The following is an 18,709-nucleotide window of genomic DNA, read 5'->3' as shown; positions in this document are numbered from 1 at the left end:
GTGGCCCCAGTGAGGCTGTGGGCTTCCTTCTGGTGCTGGTTCAGAAGCGCCTCGTTACGGCCCTGTGTGCTTAACCTGCTGGGGCTCATGGTCCCTCGGAGAAGCTGGCACAAGGCACATTCGGGAGGAACGATGCAGATAAACCTGTCCATGTGAAATTGTGCATAGGAGTCCAGATTCCTCTGGACCCTTGAAGATCAGGTCCTTGGATAAGGAGTAAATTCCAGGGGTGCCTGGGAGGCTCAGTCGGTGAGGTGTCTGCCTTCGGCTCAGGTCATGGTCCTGGGGTCCTGGGAGGTGAGGGGTGGGAGGTCCCCTCTGGGTGTGAAAAGTCATAGCAGCCCTGCTCCTGAAATCGGAGTGCTCACACCAACAACCAGAGGGGCTCTCTGCCTGTTCCGGGAGTTTCCCCTTGACCCCCCTGCCTTTGGTCCACAGCACACACAGCCTTCAGGAGAGCGGCAGTTTTGGGAACGGCACAGCGTTGTGTCGAGGCGGATACATTTAGTCTTCATTATACACGGATTCCAGATTTGCAAATGCACTTACTTGCTAAAATGTGTTCGAAACCCAAAAATCAGTCCTCAGGGCACTTTCAGAGTCCTCCGTGGACATGTGCAGAGCAGTGAGAAATCGTCGTTGCCTGATGCGCACATTCCCAGCTGGGGTCAAACAAGGCGATTCCCTGCCTTCTCTGCTTTTGTACTACACGCAAGCACAGTAGTTTAAGATTGACCTAGTGCCACTTTTTTTTTTTTTTTTTGCATTTTTGTGCTGTCAGTGATTTCACTGTTTCACATCCCCCCCCCTCCCAGCACACTGCTGGAGCGGTGTCCCTAAGTACAGGAAGGTACGATGCGACTTACAGAGAAAGTCCATGTGTTGGATGAGTTTCCTTCAGGCAGTTCTAGTGCTTTTGGTTATGAGTTCAGTGTTAATGAATCAACAATATGTATTTCTTTTTTTTTTTTTTTTAAAGATTTTATTTACTTATCCATGAGAGACACACAGAGAGAAGCAGAGACATAACATAGAGGGAGAAGCAGGCTCCCTGCGGGGAGCCCGATGCAGGACTCGATCCCAGGACCCCGGGATCATGACCTGAGCCAAAGGCAGACGCTCAGCCACTGAGCCACCCAGGTGCCCAACAGCATGTATTTCAAAAGATGTGTTTAGGGGCACCTGGCTGGCTCAGCCAGTTAAGCAGCTGACTATTGATTTTGGCTCAGGTCGTGATCTCAGGGTGGTGAGATCCAGCCCCAAGTCAGGCTCTGTGCTGAGTGTGAAGCCTGCTTACGATTCTCTCTCTCCCTCTGCCTCTCCCCCGCTCATGGTTTCTCTCTCTCCCTAAATAAAATCTTATATATATAGATATATAAAGATGTGTCTAAACAGAAACACATATATGACAAGGTATCGATGGACAAAAATATTGTGGCCAAAGACTCACAGAAGCCTGGCCCATATCTCCCCTCAAAGCAATGAATGGTTCCTTATTTACTAAGTCAGTGTTCATAGTGACTCTTATTAATATAGCGTAACCATTGAAAATAACGAGAAATGGGCTGTATGTCGTATATTCCATATTCTCCACATTCTGTATATTAGGGGTTGCAAATGACAGTCCATGTGGCCACCTGAAATAAAATTTCATTTTATTTTTTGAAAGATTTTATTTATTTGAGAGAGAAAGAGAAAGCACAAGTAGGGGGAGGGGCAGAGGGCGAAGCAGACTCCCTGCTGAGCACCCAGGCCCCCCCCCCCCTCGACCCCCGGGATCATGACCTGAACCAAAGGCAGACGCTTAACCGACAGAGCCACCCAGGCGCCCCTGCAAATAAGGTTTTATTTAAACACAGATGCACCCACTTGCTTGCCTACTGCCTGTGGCTGCTCTGGCGCTACAACGGCAGAGCTCAGTAGTTGGACAAGAGCTGTAAGGTCACGGCGCCTGGCCTGTCACACAAAGGTCGGGCACCCTGCTGGACACCCGGTTTCTGACGCCTGCCTCCCAGCCTTCCAGATGTCGTACTCCGGGCAGGCTCGCCGTGCCGTCCTTTCCGTGTGTGCCCAGTGCAGCCGTGACTGTGCACCTCATAGGGCCGTGTGACAAGCACACGGGGGACATCCATGGGGAGCACCTTGCACGTGGTCAGGCGCAATCACTGTTGGCTCTTCGGTTACATGGGTTGCAGCCGTCCCGGGGGAAGTGCGGGGTGACAGCTGGTGTACAGGCTCTCCCCATTCCCACAGAATCATAACAGACACGGTTGAATTTGGCTCTCGGTCCGGCGGCAGGGGAGGGGCGGGGGTCCTCGGCCGGGGTGGCCATTGTCCTCCCACCGGCTTCAGGAAGCCACTGTTTGTTGTTCTCCTGTCTCCGGAGAGCAGAGCCTCCTCCACCCCTCTGTTCCCTTCCAGGTGACCAACCGCAGCGAGGCCCACCTCGAGCTGAACGCTTTCCGCAGGAAGCACGACTGTGCCCTGGTCATCTCGGGAGACTCCCTGGAGGTGGGTGCAGGGACCCCGCCAGCCGGCTCCTCCCGGAAGTGCGTGCCCCTCCCTGCTCGGTGGGGGCAGTGACCACCACCTGCCCCCCTGCCCCCCCGCCCCCAGGTTTGCCTCAAGTACTACGAGTACGAGTTCATGGAGCTGGCCTGCCAGTGCCCGGCCGTGGTCTGCTGCCGCTGCACCCCGACCCAGAAGGCCCAGATCGTGCGCCTGCTGCAGGAACGCACCGGGAAGCTCACCTGTGCCGTAGGTAGGCGGCTGCCTGGGCGGATTCATTTCTGTAAGTCAGGGGATGGCTTCCACTGCCGTCTGCCTCAGACCCCCCGGGCCACTTCACTCAGGTCGTGACACTTTCCCCCAACAGACTCTGGCTCTATAATTATTCTTATTTTTAGTATTTCCCTTTGAGTGAGAGTAGATAAGGACGCTCTAGGGCTCTTCTCCTTAACTTGCCCTTCCTTTGCTAGTGACGCAGGGAGCAGCGCACAGAGGGCTGCAGACCACAGGCTGCGGTGCTGGGGCTGGGTTCCCGCCAGTGCTGGTTCCACTCCCTGGGGGCCCGGCCCAGCTTCCGTCTGCCCGTTGGCACAGTGGGGTAACCAGCACTCGCATGGTGCTCATGAGGATGGAAAAGGGGTAGATTTAAAAAGTGCTGGCCGCAGGGCACGTAGAGGCTCAGGAGTGTGGTGTCCGTCTCTGCTGCTGGGGGGATGCTTCTCCCCGCACCTCACAGGCCCCAGTGTGGCGTTGTAAACACCTGCCACCACGCCGTGGCTGGGGCTCTCGTCGGTCACCTGCTGTCCCTCTGACGCTCAGCTGCTCTGTGAGACAGGAAGCTGATACTGTGGGGTGTGGGAGTGATTAAATGGAGCAGGGCAGAAAAGGCTCTTAGTAAGCAAGCACCCAGGGAAAGGCAAAACGTGCATGATTGTCCGAAGTAAGAATGAAATGTGGGGGTCCTGTTTCTCGCCTCTCCCCAATTTCCCGACTTTCCTCTCTGGTCCGTGTGACCCACAGGTGATGGAGGCAATGACGTCAGTATGATTCAGGAATCCGACTGCGGCGTAGGTGTCGAGGGGAAGGTGAGTGCGGGTGCAGGGCATGGGGGGCTGCTCGCTGCCGAGTGGGAGCGGTTGGTCGGGGCAAGGGCGTCAGGTGGTCGTGCTGGGCTGGGAGCTGCTCTGCTCCACGAGCTGGAGCTGCATTTCCCCTCAAAACAGCTTTCATGCTTCTGAGGATTTAGATTAGCATGAGGAAGCCTAAGGAACCAAAAAGCATGATCACCTGGTTTTGTTACATGGGAATCAGAGATCTACATCACTCTACATCGTCTACAGATGACAAGGGCTGATTTTTCACGTGCCAAGACTTAAATTAAGAAAGAGTGTTTTGCTACATTGTTAGGGCGCTGTGAATGTACTTCACACTTTTCCATGGCGGCCGCAGTGTCCATAAAAGCATCAGTTATCACATCATGTGCTGATATCTTGGGGTTTAGGGAAGAATGTGGCACCGTTTTGCCCCTCACGAAAAGCTGCAGTTTCTTAAAGTTGGTGTATTATAACAGCTTTTCTCTTTCTGTCCTTGTCACCTGTGAGCTTGCCTTAGAATTTACTCTGTTCTAATTTGTGACCCCTAAATGGCAATAGGCAAGAAGGTTGGTTACCAGGTTTGCTAGAACTTTGTGTAAAACAAGGGTACCGAGGCTCCGAGGGAGAGCTGGAGATGCTCTCCTATGCGTTTTGTTCCATACCTTCATGAATTGGGCGAATCCATACACTTTTTTGTTTCTCTTTCCACCCTTTCTGGTTTTGTGGTTCTCATCCAGTTGACAATTATTTGAAGTTACAGAATTCAGTGAACTTTGAGATGTTACTGGAATGGACTGTTTTAATGCCATCTGCCCCGTTAGTGGCATCCATCACACACCGTTTAAAATTAGAGAATTCTAATGGATGCACTTCTATAAATGTGCAAAGCTTATGTTCAAGAACGTTCCATTTGGTATTGTTGGTAGCCTCAGCATCCCTTCCCCCAGCCTTACATTTCACTTAAAGGAACTGAGTATTGTCAAGTGCCTATCTCTGATGATTCTTTGCTTCTGATACACATTATGGGGTGCGCCTGCCCCCCAAGGCCTAATACTAGATCCATTTGACCTCCCAATTACAACTATCTATGACTTAGAATGTTTTTTATTTAAATAAATTCCACCTTTTAAATCAAATTTAGGCTTGGACCACCAGCCGAGTACAGCTTGAAACCAAAGAAGCCCTTCGTAGAAGTTTTCCAAAGATCTCCTTACAGCATCTTGCTTTTTCAATTAAAAAAAAAAATGCACTTGCTCTGACTTCTTGTGCTTCTGACGGTGCCCAATTTTATCGGATTTTAGGAAGGAAAACAGGCTTCCCTGGCTGCAGACTTCTCCATCACCCAGTTCAAGCACCTCGGCCGGCTACTCATGGTGCATGGCCGGAACAGCTACAAGCGGTCAGCCGCCCTCAGCCAGTTCGTGATCCACAGGAGCCTCTGTATTAGCACCATGCAGGTGGGTGGGCCGTGGTGCTCTGCCCTCGGGCACATGGCTGTCATGGAAAAAGCCTGAAACCAGACTGTGCTTTGGGGCCTTTACCCTACCCCGGGAGGTTGTTTGTTTATTTTCCCACCTGACCAGTTTGAATCCCTGCCTTGCTCACAGTTCAGCTGATAGACCTCAGATTGCCTAAGATCCTTCCTCCAGGCCGTCCCTCCTGTGGGGAGTGGATGTGTGCATTAGCACTGGTGCGTCTCGAGGGCTTGGCGTGAAGTAGGTGTGGGGTAAATGCCCAGAGCCATTGTGATTGGCTTTCCAGAGGGAGAAATGCAGAATTAAAGGCTGGGTGAATAGTCTGGTCCTGAGTTTTCCAAATGAAAATGAGGGCCACAGAGAATAACCACAAAAGAAGAAGGACTTGCTTTTCTTGAGCTCTTCCTATATACCCTGGGCGCCAGGCTAGCGCTCACAATACAGCATCTTGTGTGCTCCTCACAGTAGTCTGAACCATGTCCATTATACAGATGGGGAGTCTGAGGTTCAGCGAGGGTGAGAAATGTGTGCAGTGTCCCTCAGGGGTTTGGTCTGCATCAGTGCAGGGACCCCAGACCTGTGCTCCTCCTCATGGTGCCTCCTCGAGTGACCTCAACCTCGATACAGGGAGGCCTGTGCTGCCTCCACTTGCAAGGGCTCTCAGGTGGGACAGCATAGCCCGTGGCCCGGAGGTGTCTCACCGATGTCACAGTTCAGCCTCCAGCCACCCCGGCTGGGAGTTGAGCTTGGTTGTTGCGATTATTCATCTTCTCAGGAGTAAGAGCCTGCTCCCATCTTGCTTCTCACAAAAGGATTCTAGAGTATTTTCCCCACCTTCTCTCTCACCGACTCCTTTAACATCTGTCATCGGGCTTAGCAATTAAGCGTATACGAGGAAGAAGGCCAGAGGGTGGGAAGGAACACATCTTGGCTGTTGAAAATCTATTGACTGGTTCCCCTCTATGGACATTTGGTGAAAATATCGCAAGTAAGTAGTGAGAACATAGGGATGATGTGACTTGGAACCCATATCTCTTTCTGACCACATCACCAAACATCTCTGAGAGCTTGAGCAAGTCACTTTACCCCTCTGGGCCTCAGTCTTCCATCCATGCAATGGGGATGACGAGACCTGCCTTGCCTCTCAGACAAGGCTACTTTGAGAAGCAGGGTTCTCTAAGGCATCAAGTGCGAAGGCATCCTTACCGCTATTAATAAGAACAAAACAGGGTGATGTATACAGTAAGGTGACATTTTAATCTGTGGGAAAAGGCACTCCATGACGACATAAAAGGCATCCTGCCTTTCTGAGTAAGTCAGCTGGTGCTGCTGTACGTGCATGGGACCTCCCGCTCTTCTGGCCTCATCCGTGCCCGATGTGGGTGATTTTATGTTTCCAACATCTAGTGCATTTGTGAGCCTAGGAGCCTTAAAGTGATTTTTTATCAATGTGATCTACACCTAAACAGCTGTTACAGTTCATCAGACCACATCTGTACTTGTATGTTAGCTCATGAATTGTGCTAGATGTTGCTGTGGTTAAATCACCGGGAGATCAGTCAGCTTGTCCCTGGGCATGCACACAAAGGCTGAGCTGGGTGAGCCGACTGACTGTATGTTGTTACTCTGAACATCAATTTAGAAAAAAATTTCAGGGTGGGCAATTGTTGTTTGAGCCTTAGAAGCAGGCCCTTCAGCCCTGTCCACTGTGCTGAGAGTGGTCGGCTGAGGGCAAGTCCCTGTTAGAGCTGAACCTTGACCTTTGTCTCTAATAGACGTGGCCATAGCGTTTTATTTTCCCTAAAATGTTCTCTCCAAGGTGAAGGCTCTGGGGCCAGCCCAGCCCTTTTACAGGAAGGAGGCTCTTGATGTTGATGTATAAAACTACACACCAGATTCTGGACATCTTGACAAGTATCCTTTCTGGGCTGCAGCCTGGCCGTGGTGGAAAGTCATTGGAAAGGTGGCTTTCACCTTCCAGTTCTGAGGTATGACCAGGGCTCAGCTGCAGCCGCCCAGGACCTCGGCCCCACGTGGCACCTGGGTTTCCAGCTCTGTGCCCAGAGAACACCCACAGCAGGCAGCTGGGGTAGATGCCTCTGGCCACACACCCCTTTTGATCATGAGGCTGGCTCAGGCACTCATATTCAGCTTTTGAAAAGCCTCAAGTTGCCTCTGGCCTCTTTTTGGTTTTATGTGACTAGGAATTAGCTTTGAGGCCACTTTTCTTCCATTAGCCTGTAGATGCCCAGAGAAGGAAGTAACAGCATCTCTGTCCGATTTATCTCCCCAGCCTGTCTTTCCCTGCCAGTAGCTACTGTTTTCCAAATCAGGAAGTAGACATTCCAGCAAGGGCTTGGAAGTGTCTTTTTTTTTTTTTTTTTTAAGATTTTATTCATTTATTCTGAAAGAGAGAGCACAAGTAGGGGGAGCAGCAGGCAGAGGGAGGAGGAGACGCAGACTCCCTGTGGAGCAGGGAGCCTGATGCAGAGATCGATCCCAGGACCCTGGGGTCATGATGTGAGCCAAAGGCAGACACTTCACCCACTGAACCACCCAGGTGCCCCTGGAAGTGTCTTTATTGCTCTTGTCTCATCATAACAATTTCCAAAAACAGTAAAATGTGTCCTGTGAAATGGGATGCCTTCTCTGCAGTCCCACCTCTGGGGTAGCTGGTGTACATCCTCACGGTGGGGGTATCTTTCCCTGTCCATGTCCATATCTGCGCAACTTGTTTATCGGTTGCCTGCCTCTGTGGGCTGTCAGGAGCTGTCAGGAGTGTGGGTTCCGGACACAGAGCTGGGCTTGAGCCCCGCAGTGCCGTTCCCCTACTCAGATTCCCCATCTGTGGCATGCAGGTGATATTAGGACTTGATCTCATGGGTGGTTCTGGAGATTCATGGAGATCTCATAGAGGATTCCTGGGTCCAGCCTGTGTAACTTTAAGTTAAAGTTACTTAAAGTCAGTGTTTACAGAGGGGCTGAGAGTGGCCTCTGCAGTGAAACCCCCCAGGAAAGACTCCTGGCTCCTGTCACTTAGGAGCTGTGTAGTCTTGGGCAAGTCACTTCACCTCTCTGTGCCTTACTCTTGTCATCTGTAAATAGGGGTTGATGATAACAGTGCCTACCTCATAAGGTGATTGTAATTGTGAAAAGATCTGATTTACTTAAAGCACTCACAACTGTGCTGGTAAAATTTGTGCCGTGTTAAGTGTTGGGTGTTATTTCATTCTATACGCATAGGAATTTTGTCAATATTTTTGGTAACATCCTCCTTTCTCGTTGGCACAGGCTGTCTTTTCTTCCGTGTTTTACTTTGCCTCCGTTCCTCTCTATCAAGGATTCCTCATCATTGGGTAAGGAAATCTAGGCGCAGGGTATTAATTTTTTTTTTTTTTAATGTGAAACCTCCCTAAAATGCCACAGATGAGAGAAGAGACGTGGTGTCTAGACCGTTTAGTCACCAAGTTGCCAGCAGTGCAGTTTAGAACCTTCTTGAATTCATCAGTTTTTGAGCTGGCAAGCCTGTAACCAGATTGAGGAAGTGGAGTCCGATATGTTTGTGGTTCAGAGCACTTGGCCGTGTGTACCTGGGAATGGAAAAATGCTTGCCCGTGAGAGTCTGAGCCGACTGGTGATGGGCAACCAAAGCCAGAGCAAAGGTTCACAGACTCAGTGATTTCACTGTGGTCTTAGAAAAAGTGAAAGAGGAGCTCTGGAAAGTACCATCCCTGCCATGGACCCTAGTAGAAGGTTCTGCTGCCTGGTCTCAGTTTCTAAGGCAGGCCAGAGCCTTGATGTCTCGGGGGACGCACCCAACAGAGTTTTATGGCTGCGTGCCACTGACTTGTTAGAGTAGCACTTAAAGTGTCACCTGGACGTTTGCTGCCATCAGACCCATCCCCATTCCTGACTTGGAATTCATGACGTTCCTTTTGATCCTTCAGAGAAAGTGCTCAGTCTGTGAATGACCCAGGTAGGTGGAGTTTGATTACCATGTGCCCTAGAGAGAGACGCATGTAGGGCGCACTCCTGGTCGTGAACAGGTGGGAAGCACAGAAAGGCTGGCTGGCCCCAGGGGAGAGTCATAGGAAGGACACCTTCCTCCTTTTTATATTGACCAGTTCAGTCTGAGAGTAGGCAGTGGAATTCTGCTGGCTTCTCATGTGGAAAGCAGACAGTCTTTTGTCAGGTCCCAGAAGGATGAAAGGACATGCCAGAGTGTAAGCATGGGGGCTCCCGGAGCTTTGCTCCACGTGGCCTCCTGTGACTGGATCCCTCGTCCCTCTACTTGCGGTCTCCCCTCATCACTCAGCTCCAGCTGCACTGGCTGCCTTGCTGTTCTTCGAACAAGACACACACTCGCCTCTGGGCCTTTGCACGTGCTGCTCTCTCTGCCTGGGATGCTCTTCCCTCCATTTGCGCATGACTACCTCTCACCTTTTACAGGTGTTTACTCAAATGTCACATCCTTTGGGCACCCTCTCTAAAATCACACCACCCCCATGACTCTCTCCCTCTTCCCCATTAGAGTTTTCTTCTTAGCACTCACCTGCAACACACAGTGTAGTTTATCGACTTTGTTGACTCACTGACTAGCATGAAGGCTCTCCGAGGGCAGTTGTTTCTGATTCTCCAGTGCGTAAAAGTAGCCCGGGCACAGAATGGGCAGTGGATGGTTGTTGAATGAATGGGTGGGAATTGGGCTCCAGAGGCTGGAGAAACAAATTGCTCACTTTCCTTTGGCTGGGTCTCACCTGTGGTGATTTCTGCCCCCACCCCCAGGTACTCCACCATTTACACCATGTTTCCTGTGTTTTCCCTGGTCCTGGACAAAGATGTCAAGTCGGAAGTTGCCATGCTGTATCCTGAGCTCTACAAAGATCTCCTCAAGGTTCGCTGGACTCTTCCTTCCCTCCTTCTTTCCTTCCTCCCTTTTCTCCTCTCTCTCTCCCTACTTTTTTTTTTTAAGATTTTGTTTATTCGTGACAGACACAGAGAAAGAGAGAGGCAGAGACACAGGCAGAGGGAGAAGCAGGCTCCACGCAGGGAGCCTGACATGGGACTCGATCCTGGGACTCTGGGATCATGCCCCGGGCTAAAGGCAGCGCCAAACTGCTGGGCCATATGGGCTGCCCCCTCTCTCCCTACTTTTAACTTAATTCACACAAACCCTCCATATTTGAACACATTGATTTGAACTGGTGACTGCTTAGAGGAAGGCGTGGGATTTTTTTTTTTTCTTAAAAAAGTAGCATACGCACTTGTAAAGAATGTTAAACAGTACAGTAATATGTAAACTGAAAACGAGGCAACTAACAACTTAAAAAAAAAAAAGCCGCTGACTGTTCCATCCTGCAGCTTGTGTCTGCTCTTGGAAACGTTCTTGTGTTTGCTTCTGAAAAGTGTGTGTGGGTGTGTGGGTGTGTAGGGAGTGTGTGCTGTTTGTGCTGTTTGTGTTGTATGTGTGTGGTGTGTGTGTGTGTGCATATGATTTCATTTATTTGTCCTCAAGGAATTTTACTGAAGAGCAGATTTATTTCCACTGAATACCAGTTCTCCTTAAAAAAATGTGATTTCTCTAACTTGTTCAGATATGTGCAAGACACTTCTTTTGATGAAAACAGGCAGGTTGCCTCTTTAGTGGAGGAGATGCATGGGGCAGCTGACACACTGGGCAAACCAAGCGCCATAACCTGCTGTGTCTCTCTTTCTCACTTAGGGAAGACCATTGTCCTACAAGACCTTCCTAATATGGGTTCTGATTAGCATCTATCAAGGTAAGGAAAGGGAGACCACCTGTTACCTCGTGCTAAGCCTTTCTTTTGTCTGTACAGCATGAAGAAGCTCCAGCTGGAACCCTGAACTTTGGTTAGGGGGCAGGACCATGCACCCCAGGGAGGTGCTCAGCATGTCCTGAGGAACTGGAACGTTCAGCACCGTGATAGATCTGTGAGGTGGTACTGTCTGCTTCGTGAGAAAAAGTCAGAAAAAAAGATAACGGATACCGTTCAAAACCTGCCAACACACGCAAACCATTGTAACAAAAAACAAACAAAAAAAAAACAAAAAAACCATTGTAACAACAAAAAAAAACATTTGTTGCTTTCTGGAATGGTCTGATACTTTTTTGGAGGCCAAGTTACAGTTTTTGAAAAATGCATTTACTTCAGGGGCCTCTAGGGAGGGTCCCTCAGATTGCAGCGACTTTGTAAGATGACTTTTAAGTATAGGAGAAGGAAATTTCAAAACCCCTGTTGGCGCTTATTTCTAGTTTTATGCATATTTTATAATGTGCACATAACTGTGCAGTAGTCCTAATATGTCCTGTCTATGTCTGTCTGCTCAGGGACCAACATGGTTCACAAATATATGTTGTGTATTGGGGAGGTCTCACTGGGGGGACCTGTAACCAGAAGATATAGAAACCATCGAGGCAGGAGGTTAAATTGTCCTTAAAAAATTGAGGAGGGGGTATTTTTTTTTAAGATTTTATTTATTTATTCATGACAGACACAGAGAGAGGCAGAGACACAGGCAGAGGGAGAAGCAGGCTCCATGCAAGGAGCCTGACGTGGGACTCAATCCCGGGTCGAGGAGGGGGTATTTTTAAGAAGCGGACCAAAGCATCATATATGCATGTCGATTTTTGCAGCGATCTTTTCTGTATAGAGGTTCGTAAAGAACGAACAGTGAAGCTCCATTTCACCCCCCATCTCGAACCCCATTGCAGTGGGCAGTGACTCGAGGAGTTTTGGGGTTTAGCGTCTATAGTATTCTTGTGCTGTGTGTAGTTTTGATCTGGGTGAGCACTGCCTGTCTGCTTTCTGCTGTGCTTGAAAAATATGTATGTGTACCCTCCTCCGCTTTCCTTTCTTGCCTGGGTATGTGATGCTCTGAGTGTCTCTCTGTTACCGCTGTCATTTGTGTGTGTGTGTGTGTGTGGGTGTTAGAGAAACAGGTGACCCAAGATGCACAATCCTAACTCTTCTTGAGGTAATGGTTCTCTACCGTCGAGCGCATCCGCGGTGGTGAATCACATTGTAGTTGACAGCGTTACACTGTTGTAAGAGAAGATCTCTGAAGGTTTTCATCTTTCAAAGCTGAAACTCTGTCCTCGTTCCTTTCTGCCTCTAGGATGTGACTACTTTAGATTCCTCATACAAGTAGAAGGTCCACAGTATTTACCTTTCTGTGACTGCTGACCTCTGCTGTTTTAAATCCTGGATTTAAGTTTAAATTTCTCTTTCTTGTTCCATCCACTCCAGAGTTACTCTCTGCAGCCTCTTTTTTTCCCATCTCTCCATCCCCCTCCTCGTCCCTCTCTCTCTCTTCCTCTCTCTCTCCCCCCCTTTCTCTTCTCTTCTCTGCAATTATAGACTCCTTATTCTATAAGGTCCAAAACGAAAATAGGAAACTAGAATGGGATACCTGTTTAAAACCTCCATAAAGCTAACCACTCATCAACCTCATTTATAGCAAGTGCCATCTTTCATGCCTAAATTGAAAATACACAAAAAGGAGCCCCTCCTGGGAGTGAGCCCCAGGAGCCCCAGGTGGGGAGTGTGGAGGGCAGCAGCTCCGGGCAGGCAGAGCCGTGTGGGATCGTGTGGGACCCTTGTGGGGCCATGTGGGATGTCAGCTTCCTCTGCCTTCCCAGGGAGCACCATCATGTACGGGGCCTTGCTGCTGTTTGAGTCCGAGTTCGTGCACATCGTGGCGATCTCCTTCACGTCGCTGATCCTCACGGAGCTGCTGATGGTGGCCCTGACCATCCAGACATGGCACTGGCTCATGACGGTGGCCGAGTTGCTCAGTCTGGCCTGCTACATCGCCTCCCTGGTGTTCCTACATGAATTCATCGGTAAGACCCCTCCCCCCACCCCCCCTGCAGCTAAAGCCTGGCAGTTGGGCCCAGGGGATGCATCACGGGCTCCTGGAGGAAGGCTGGACTCATCCTGGACTCATCCTGGGCTCTGTGTCCAGCAGGCCTGGGTACTCAGCTGCCCCCGTTTTGTGACTGGCGTCCCCTTGGGGCGAGCGGCAGTTGTGAATCAGCTTCCTGCAACGGAGGCTGTCGGGCGTGATGTCAGTAGCGTTTCCTTTGAAAAGGACGCCGTGTTAACTGGCTTAGAGGGAGTCCATTCCATTCAACAAAGACCCGGTGGGTTTCTCCAGGGAGCTGGTCACTGCGCCGGGCTCTGGGGGCCTCTGGAGAGGTCATGTCCAGGTTTTGTTCATGAATGAACGATAGGCCTGCAGGATTTGTCCTTCTCATTAGGTTGAAAAACTCCACCTTACCCTGAAAGCATCTCTCATCACTCCTCTTTATTGATCATCAAATGTTCCTTGAAGTTTTGGTAAAGGTAAAAGGAACATCCTGTGAGATCTGAAGTCTTGGAGCAGGTTCACACTTGTCCCGAGAATCAGAATGGGTTTCGTGAGCACCTGCTGTGTGCTCAGTGGCTGGGGGTGGTAGGCCCTGCCCCCTGGGAAGCTGCCACAGGCCGGGTGGGCTCTTAGTGGGACCGGGCCAGCCGCCCGCTCCCCATCTCATGCTCTGCTACTGCGGAGGACCACGTGCTGTGCTCTTGAGGAACCCTCTGGACTGCGGGCTTGCTGTCCTGCAGCAGAAGGCTGCTTCTGAAGCCCCCACCCAGGGCCACCCCCGTTTCCTGCTTAGCACCGTCTTTAGACCCGACCCCGTAGGGGCTTTGGTGACCATCCCGGAGGGAAAGGGAAACTGTTTTGGGGGTTGGAGTGCTTTCTGCTCTCAGGCGGCTGAGGGGGGGTGGGGTGTACAAAGAAAAGCCCCAGCCGTCAGCATCTGGATCACACACACCTGTAGGAATCGTTTGCGTCCATGGTTTTCTTCCCCTGGTGTTGGAAGCAGCATTTCAGCGGCTGTAGATTCAGCTGCGGAAGCAGGTCAGAGAGACAGGAGGGAGTGGGGCGAGTCCAGGCCCTGACACAGAGCCGAGGACAGGGACTTGAGCCAGGAGGCCGTGTGTCAGTGACGGGAGACAGCTCTCCCCCGGGATAGCCGTGCCGGCTGCTCCTGAGCCATATACACAGGCCTTCCAGAACATTCCACGTGCTCACAGCCATCTTCCCGTTTGCTTGCAGATGTGTACTTCATCGCCACTTTGTCGTTCTTGTGGAAGGTCTCCGTCATCACTCTGGTCAGCTGTCTGCCCCTGTACGTTCTCAAGTATCTGCGGAGACGGTTCTCCCCGCCCAGCTACTCAAAGCTCACGTCGTAGGCGCGCGCTGGCCCAGGGCACGGCCTCTGCACTCTCCTGGTGGACAGAGATCAAGTTGCGTTTTTATTAACCGCCACCTGCAGATCCTGCAGTAATCGCTAACACGTGCGCGGGGTCCCGACGCCGAGTGGACGGGGAGGTTCCTGGAAGGGGCCCCCGTGGGCCTGCTCGGGCCCCGACGGTTCGGCCTTGAGTGAATGTACATATGTTAAAGCCGGTGGCTCAGCAAACGGAGTTACAAGTGGGTCACTGTGCAAGCTTCCTATGACTTGAATTTTGTTGTCATGTGATAAAAAGTTTCTGTCCAGTTGACGATTGTTAGAGGGGTTTTGGTTTTTGTTTTAAACAATCCCGATGTATGTGTCCTCTTCACGTCTTTCTCGCTCTTAAAAACCCGTTTCGGAGAAATGTTAAAAAGCGCTTGGTATGGACTTGTGGGAAAAGACAGTGACTTTGGTAAACAGTTTATCCGGATAGTAATCTCAAGGTGGACATGCTAAGCGTCCTGTCCGAGACAGCTCTGCTTACTGAAGCCACACCGGCTTCCTAGGGTGACATGGGGCAAAGGAGAGGAGAGAGAGAGAGAGAGAGAGAGAGAAAGAGCGAGCCATAAATCCAGTCTGTTCTCCCTCAGATTCAGCATCTCCAGCACTTGACTTAGCTTCACCTGCCACCTCGTAAAAAGAATTTCAAAGGTGTTATCCCGCTTTGTTCGGACCTGGTAACAATTATAAAGCCTGTGGCTCTCTGAGGACACCCTCAGCCATTTTCAGCAGTTGTTTTAGCAGGAAACGTGCCACTGAACAGCTCCTAAACGTGTCGACAGAGTGATAAGAGACTCAACTAATTCTTTAGACAACGTCGCACATGTGGCTCGGCCCCTCGGAGTGTCCTGAGTGCGAGGTCAGGGATGGGGGTTCCTGCTTCCACAGAAATCTGTTTCCTATCAGGAGGCTGGATGACAAAGGCAGAGGCATCTCACCGTGTCGCTGTTCCTCGTTCGTCGGCGGCAGCTTCAGGCAAGGAGCCCCCCGCCCCCCATCGGGGAGGAGGCCCCGGGGCCGCCACTCTGGGGGTCTGGGCTCCGGGGCGCTGCCTACGGATTTCAAGGGGGGACCTTGCTGAAAGGCAGCCAGGGGTGGAGAGTCCTCCCCCTGCCAGGACAGAGGACACGCATGTGTGTTTCTTATAAAGCTGTGGCTGCTCGTTTCAGAGGAAGAAGGGAGTTTCAAGCCCCGGACGTGGCAGGGCAAGGATTCTTGGGTTTTCAAGTCACTCGGCGCCGCAGCCACACATGCAGGCCATCGGCGCGGTTGGTGTGTGTGCCAGAGCTGACCGTGTTTGGGATCTTGGGTGTGTGATTAATTCCCTCAGCCCTTCAGCATGACGCTTCTCGTGTGCGCTCCAGGGATGGGAGCTCCAGCCTGGCGGCAGGACCAACCTGCCCTGGGGGACGGGGGGGGCGGGAGGAGCAGGAGGTAGTTCCTTGCCTGGGGAGCACTCTCGACGTGCTCGTGGGTTTATGTTGCCCTTTTAAGACTTTATATAAAGAGGACAGTAGGTTTCAGGCACTGGTAAGCGGGCTGTGACATCGCTTCTGTTTTAAGATTGTGCATTTCCGCAGTGTGTTTGCCTTCCTGGGCCAGCCGTTTCTGCCCAACGGAAAAGACCTACAGAGGATATAGGTTGCAGCGAATGAGTGGTTATTTAGGAATAGGACCCTGGTCCAGAACTCTCAGGAACGTGGAACAGGTGTGACTTCTTTCCCGAGTGATGTTCTGGAGTTTTCAAAGGTAGGGAAGGGTTGCGTCGGGCTCCGAGTTTCACGCTTGCATTGGAAGTTGGAAGTCCGATTGCATTCTGAGTTTGCAAAACCCTGAGCCTGGCCTTCTTCACGGGCAGGTGACGGCCCCTGCAGGTCCTGCCTTGTGGGACCACGGTTGGGAAATGTGAGACACTCCCAGGAGCTTCAGGGAGGTGGTCTCTCTCTGTCCCAAGTCCCACCTTTGATCCAGGTGTGGGAGTTGACTTTTGAGGTCAACACGTGAGATACCCCGGAAGGAAGGAAGCTTCTCAGAGAGGCTGAAGCCGCCCCCGCCCCCGGAGGCTGAAGGAGGCTTGTCTGTGCCATGGAAACCCTCGTTCCGTTGTGCCAGCCGCGCTCTGGTGGAGGCAGTCAGGGGCCAGAGGCACCCAGACCCAAGTGGCACCCAGACCGCCACGCGGTGGAGCGGCCCGTCCAGGGCCGGAGCCTCCAGTCGTCTGAGAGCACAGGAAGCTTACCCGGGCCCCGCAGACTGACCCCAGCGGAGAAAGGGCACACGCGCGTGCCATCCTAGGTGTGGGGGAGACACACGCACCCGAGCTAATTTCTAGGAACCTCCTGAGTTCGTAAACCTTAGGCATCAGGATTCTTTTGGCCTTTTTCTTGGTTTACCAATCTGGAAAGAATTTAGGAAACACCACTGACCCCCCTCCCCTCCCCTTGGACCTCGGGGCGGGGTGGGGGGACCAAAGTGTCTGACAGCTGATGTAATTTGAGGCCGGACCCCCCACCCCACCCACCCCCCGGCTCGCAATCCGTGTTCAAACGTTTCTCCTTAAAGCAAAAATGACAAGTCCCCCTGCCCTCCTGACACCACTATGTATTTCTGTCGCAATAAGCACTTTCATTACTTTGTGATGACTCCTAGTCTGTTTCTCGGATGGCTGTGTGCGCGTGAGGACAGCGGGATCTCTTTGTGCGTTCTCCTTTTTCCCTCCTTCCTTCCTCTTACGCAAATGACCAGACAAGCTTCTTCCGCCTTCAGTGATTTCCGATGCCTGACAGTGTTGATCCCAGTTTGGAGGGCGCGCAGGCTCACGTGCGTGTTGCCCGTGGTGCCAGGCGAGACTGGCCGTGCCGACCGAGCTGCCTGGGGCGGCCGGCTTGGCCCCGGAGCGAGGAGGGGGCACCCCCGGGAGCATCTTGACATCGGAGCAAAGCAGCTGTTGGCAGCCACCGGGGGCTGGGATGCTCCCACCGATGGGGTTGTTATGTCCAGGTCCCAGGCCAGCTTCCCGTACCAAGTGCAGCCCTCTCGTGCAGCAGCGATCTTAAATACCGACGTCTGCTCCCCCTGCCCTCGGTGTGCTCTCCGCCGAAGGCCGCCGTTACTCTGACAACTTCTGAATGTATTTTGAGTTTTGTGCTCACTGGAAATCGACACGATAATGCCTATTCCTTCTCCGGACTTTTGTTTTTATACTTTGTTTTGTTTTTACTGGGGGTGGGGATGGGAACGCCCTCATGCCTTTACGGGGCAGCATTTTAAACCTCTGCCAAATTTGCCGATGGGACCTACACGTGCTTCCCCTCTATCCTGTTGAAGGCGAACACCTGTCATCTGTTTTTGATCTTTAATCTTCTGTGTGTTTAAGTGTGTGTGTGTGTGTGTGTGTGTGTGTGATGTCACCTCCAGTGTTTTGATGCGATACTTGGTTTGCATTAAAATCCCATTAACTCCCAGCTTCGGTTTCGTGGAAAAGCGTACAAGGAGCTTTGTAAATACAACAGATTTTATTTCTCCTCCCTTCCTTGAATGTAAAGCCTCTGATCGTGTATCCTTCTTGGGAAATAATTTCCATTAATGTATGTTCATTATGTCTTTGAATGGACCTGAGATGCACACCGGAGGCCTGAGCTCCTCGCCGTCTGCTCAGGCCACAGCTTCACCTGCCGCTCCGCCCCGGTCACCGCGTGGTCGGAGGTGCCCTCCGTTAACGTCCTGGGCAACGTCAGTGAATCCTGCGTTTGTGGGGGGGTGGGGGGGTGGGGGGAAGGCAGGTGGGGGGTGCGCACACCAAAAGATTTGTGACTAATTTATTATTTTGTTGCGATGGGGCTGACTGTTAACTCTCCTAGGAGTCCGGGCCTGCCTCATGAGTAGGTCACTACGTGTGATCCTCACCAGGACAGCGTTTGTCATTAGAGGGAAGCTCTGGTCCAGGATGCTTTAATTTAGCAGGGACTCCCAGATGATTTAAATTCTCGATCCTGTGATGATACACATGTGATCCTGCGTGTTTCTGAGCAGTTCTCCTTTCATTGTCTGCCAGCCTGGCCCGTTGCTGTTGCCCAATAAAGCTTGTGTACTTTATGCCTTTGGGGATCATTTTAATTTGTGTGGAAACATGAATTCTGGTGTCAAAATGAAGGCTTTTTTTTTTTATTCTAATGCTCCTAGTTTTGTGTGTATCTCATAGTACACAAAGTGTGAATGACTTTTTCTCCAGTTATTTCGATTTTTGGCAAAAAAAACAAACAAACATGCCTTGTTTATTATTCTTACTGTTGTCTATTCCAGACCTGTCAGCATTTCAAAAGGTG

The 18,709-nt window shown here is 51.3% G+C and overlaps 1 protein-coding gene across 2 annotated transcripts in view; it reads left to right on the top strand.

Moving 5' to 3' along the window:
- Positions 1-18,479, top strand: part of ATP9A (ATPase phospholipid transporting 9A (putative)) — a 132,783-nt gene extending 114,304 nt beyond the window's left edge. For both annotated transcript variants that reach the window (XM_025470424.3, XM_025470425.3), the window contains exons 20-28: positions 2,422-2,511; positions 2,617-2,761; positions 3,529-3,593; positions 4,904-5,059; positions 8,369-8,433; positions 9,863-9,971; positions 10,800-10,857; positions 12,738-12,941; positions 14,204-18,479. In XM_025470424.3, coding sequence (XP_025326209.1) covers positions 2,422-2,511; positions 2,617-2,761; positions 3,529-3,593; positions 4,904-5,059; positions 8,369-8,433; positions 9,863-9,971; positions 10,800-10,857; positions 12,738-12,941; positions 14,204-14,340 — 1,029 coding nt within the window. In that variant the 3' untranslated portion in view covers positions 14,341-18,479. The remainder of the gene's footprint in view (positions 1-2,421; positions 2,512-2,616; positions 2,762-3,528; positions 3,594-4,903; positions 5,060-8,368; positions 8,434-9,862; positions 9,972-10,799; positions 10,858-12,737; positions 12,942-14,203) is intronic.
- The last annotated feature ends 230 nt before the right edge of the window (positions 18,480-18,709 follow it).

This window comes from Canis lupus, chromosome 24 (genome assembly GCF_003254725.2).
Source record: "Canis lupus dingo isolate Sandy chromosome 24, ASM325472v2, whole genome shotgun sequence".
In the NCBI taxonomy this organism is placed as follows: Eukaryota; Metazoa; Chordata; class Mammalia; order Carnivora; family Canidae; genus Canis; species Canis lupus.
This window is presented reverse-complemented; position numbering and strand designations above follow the sequence as displayed.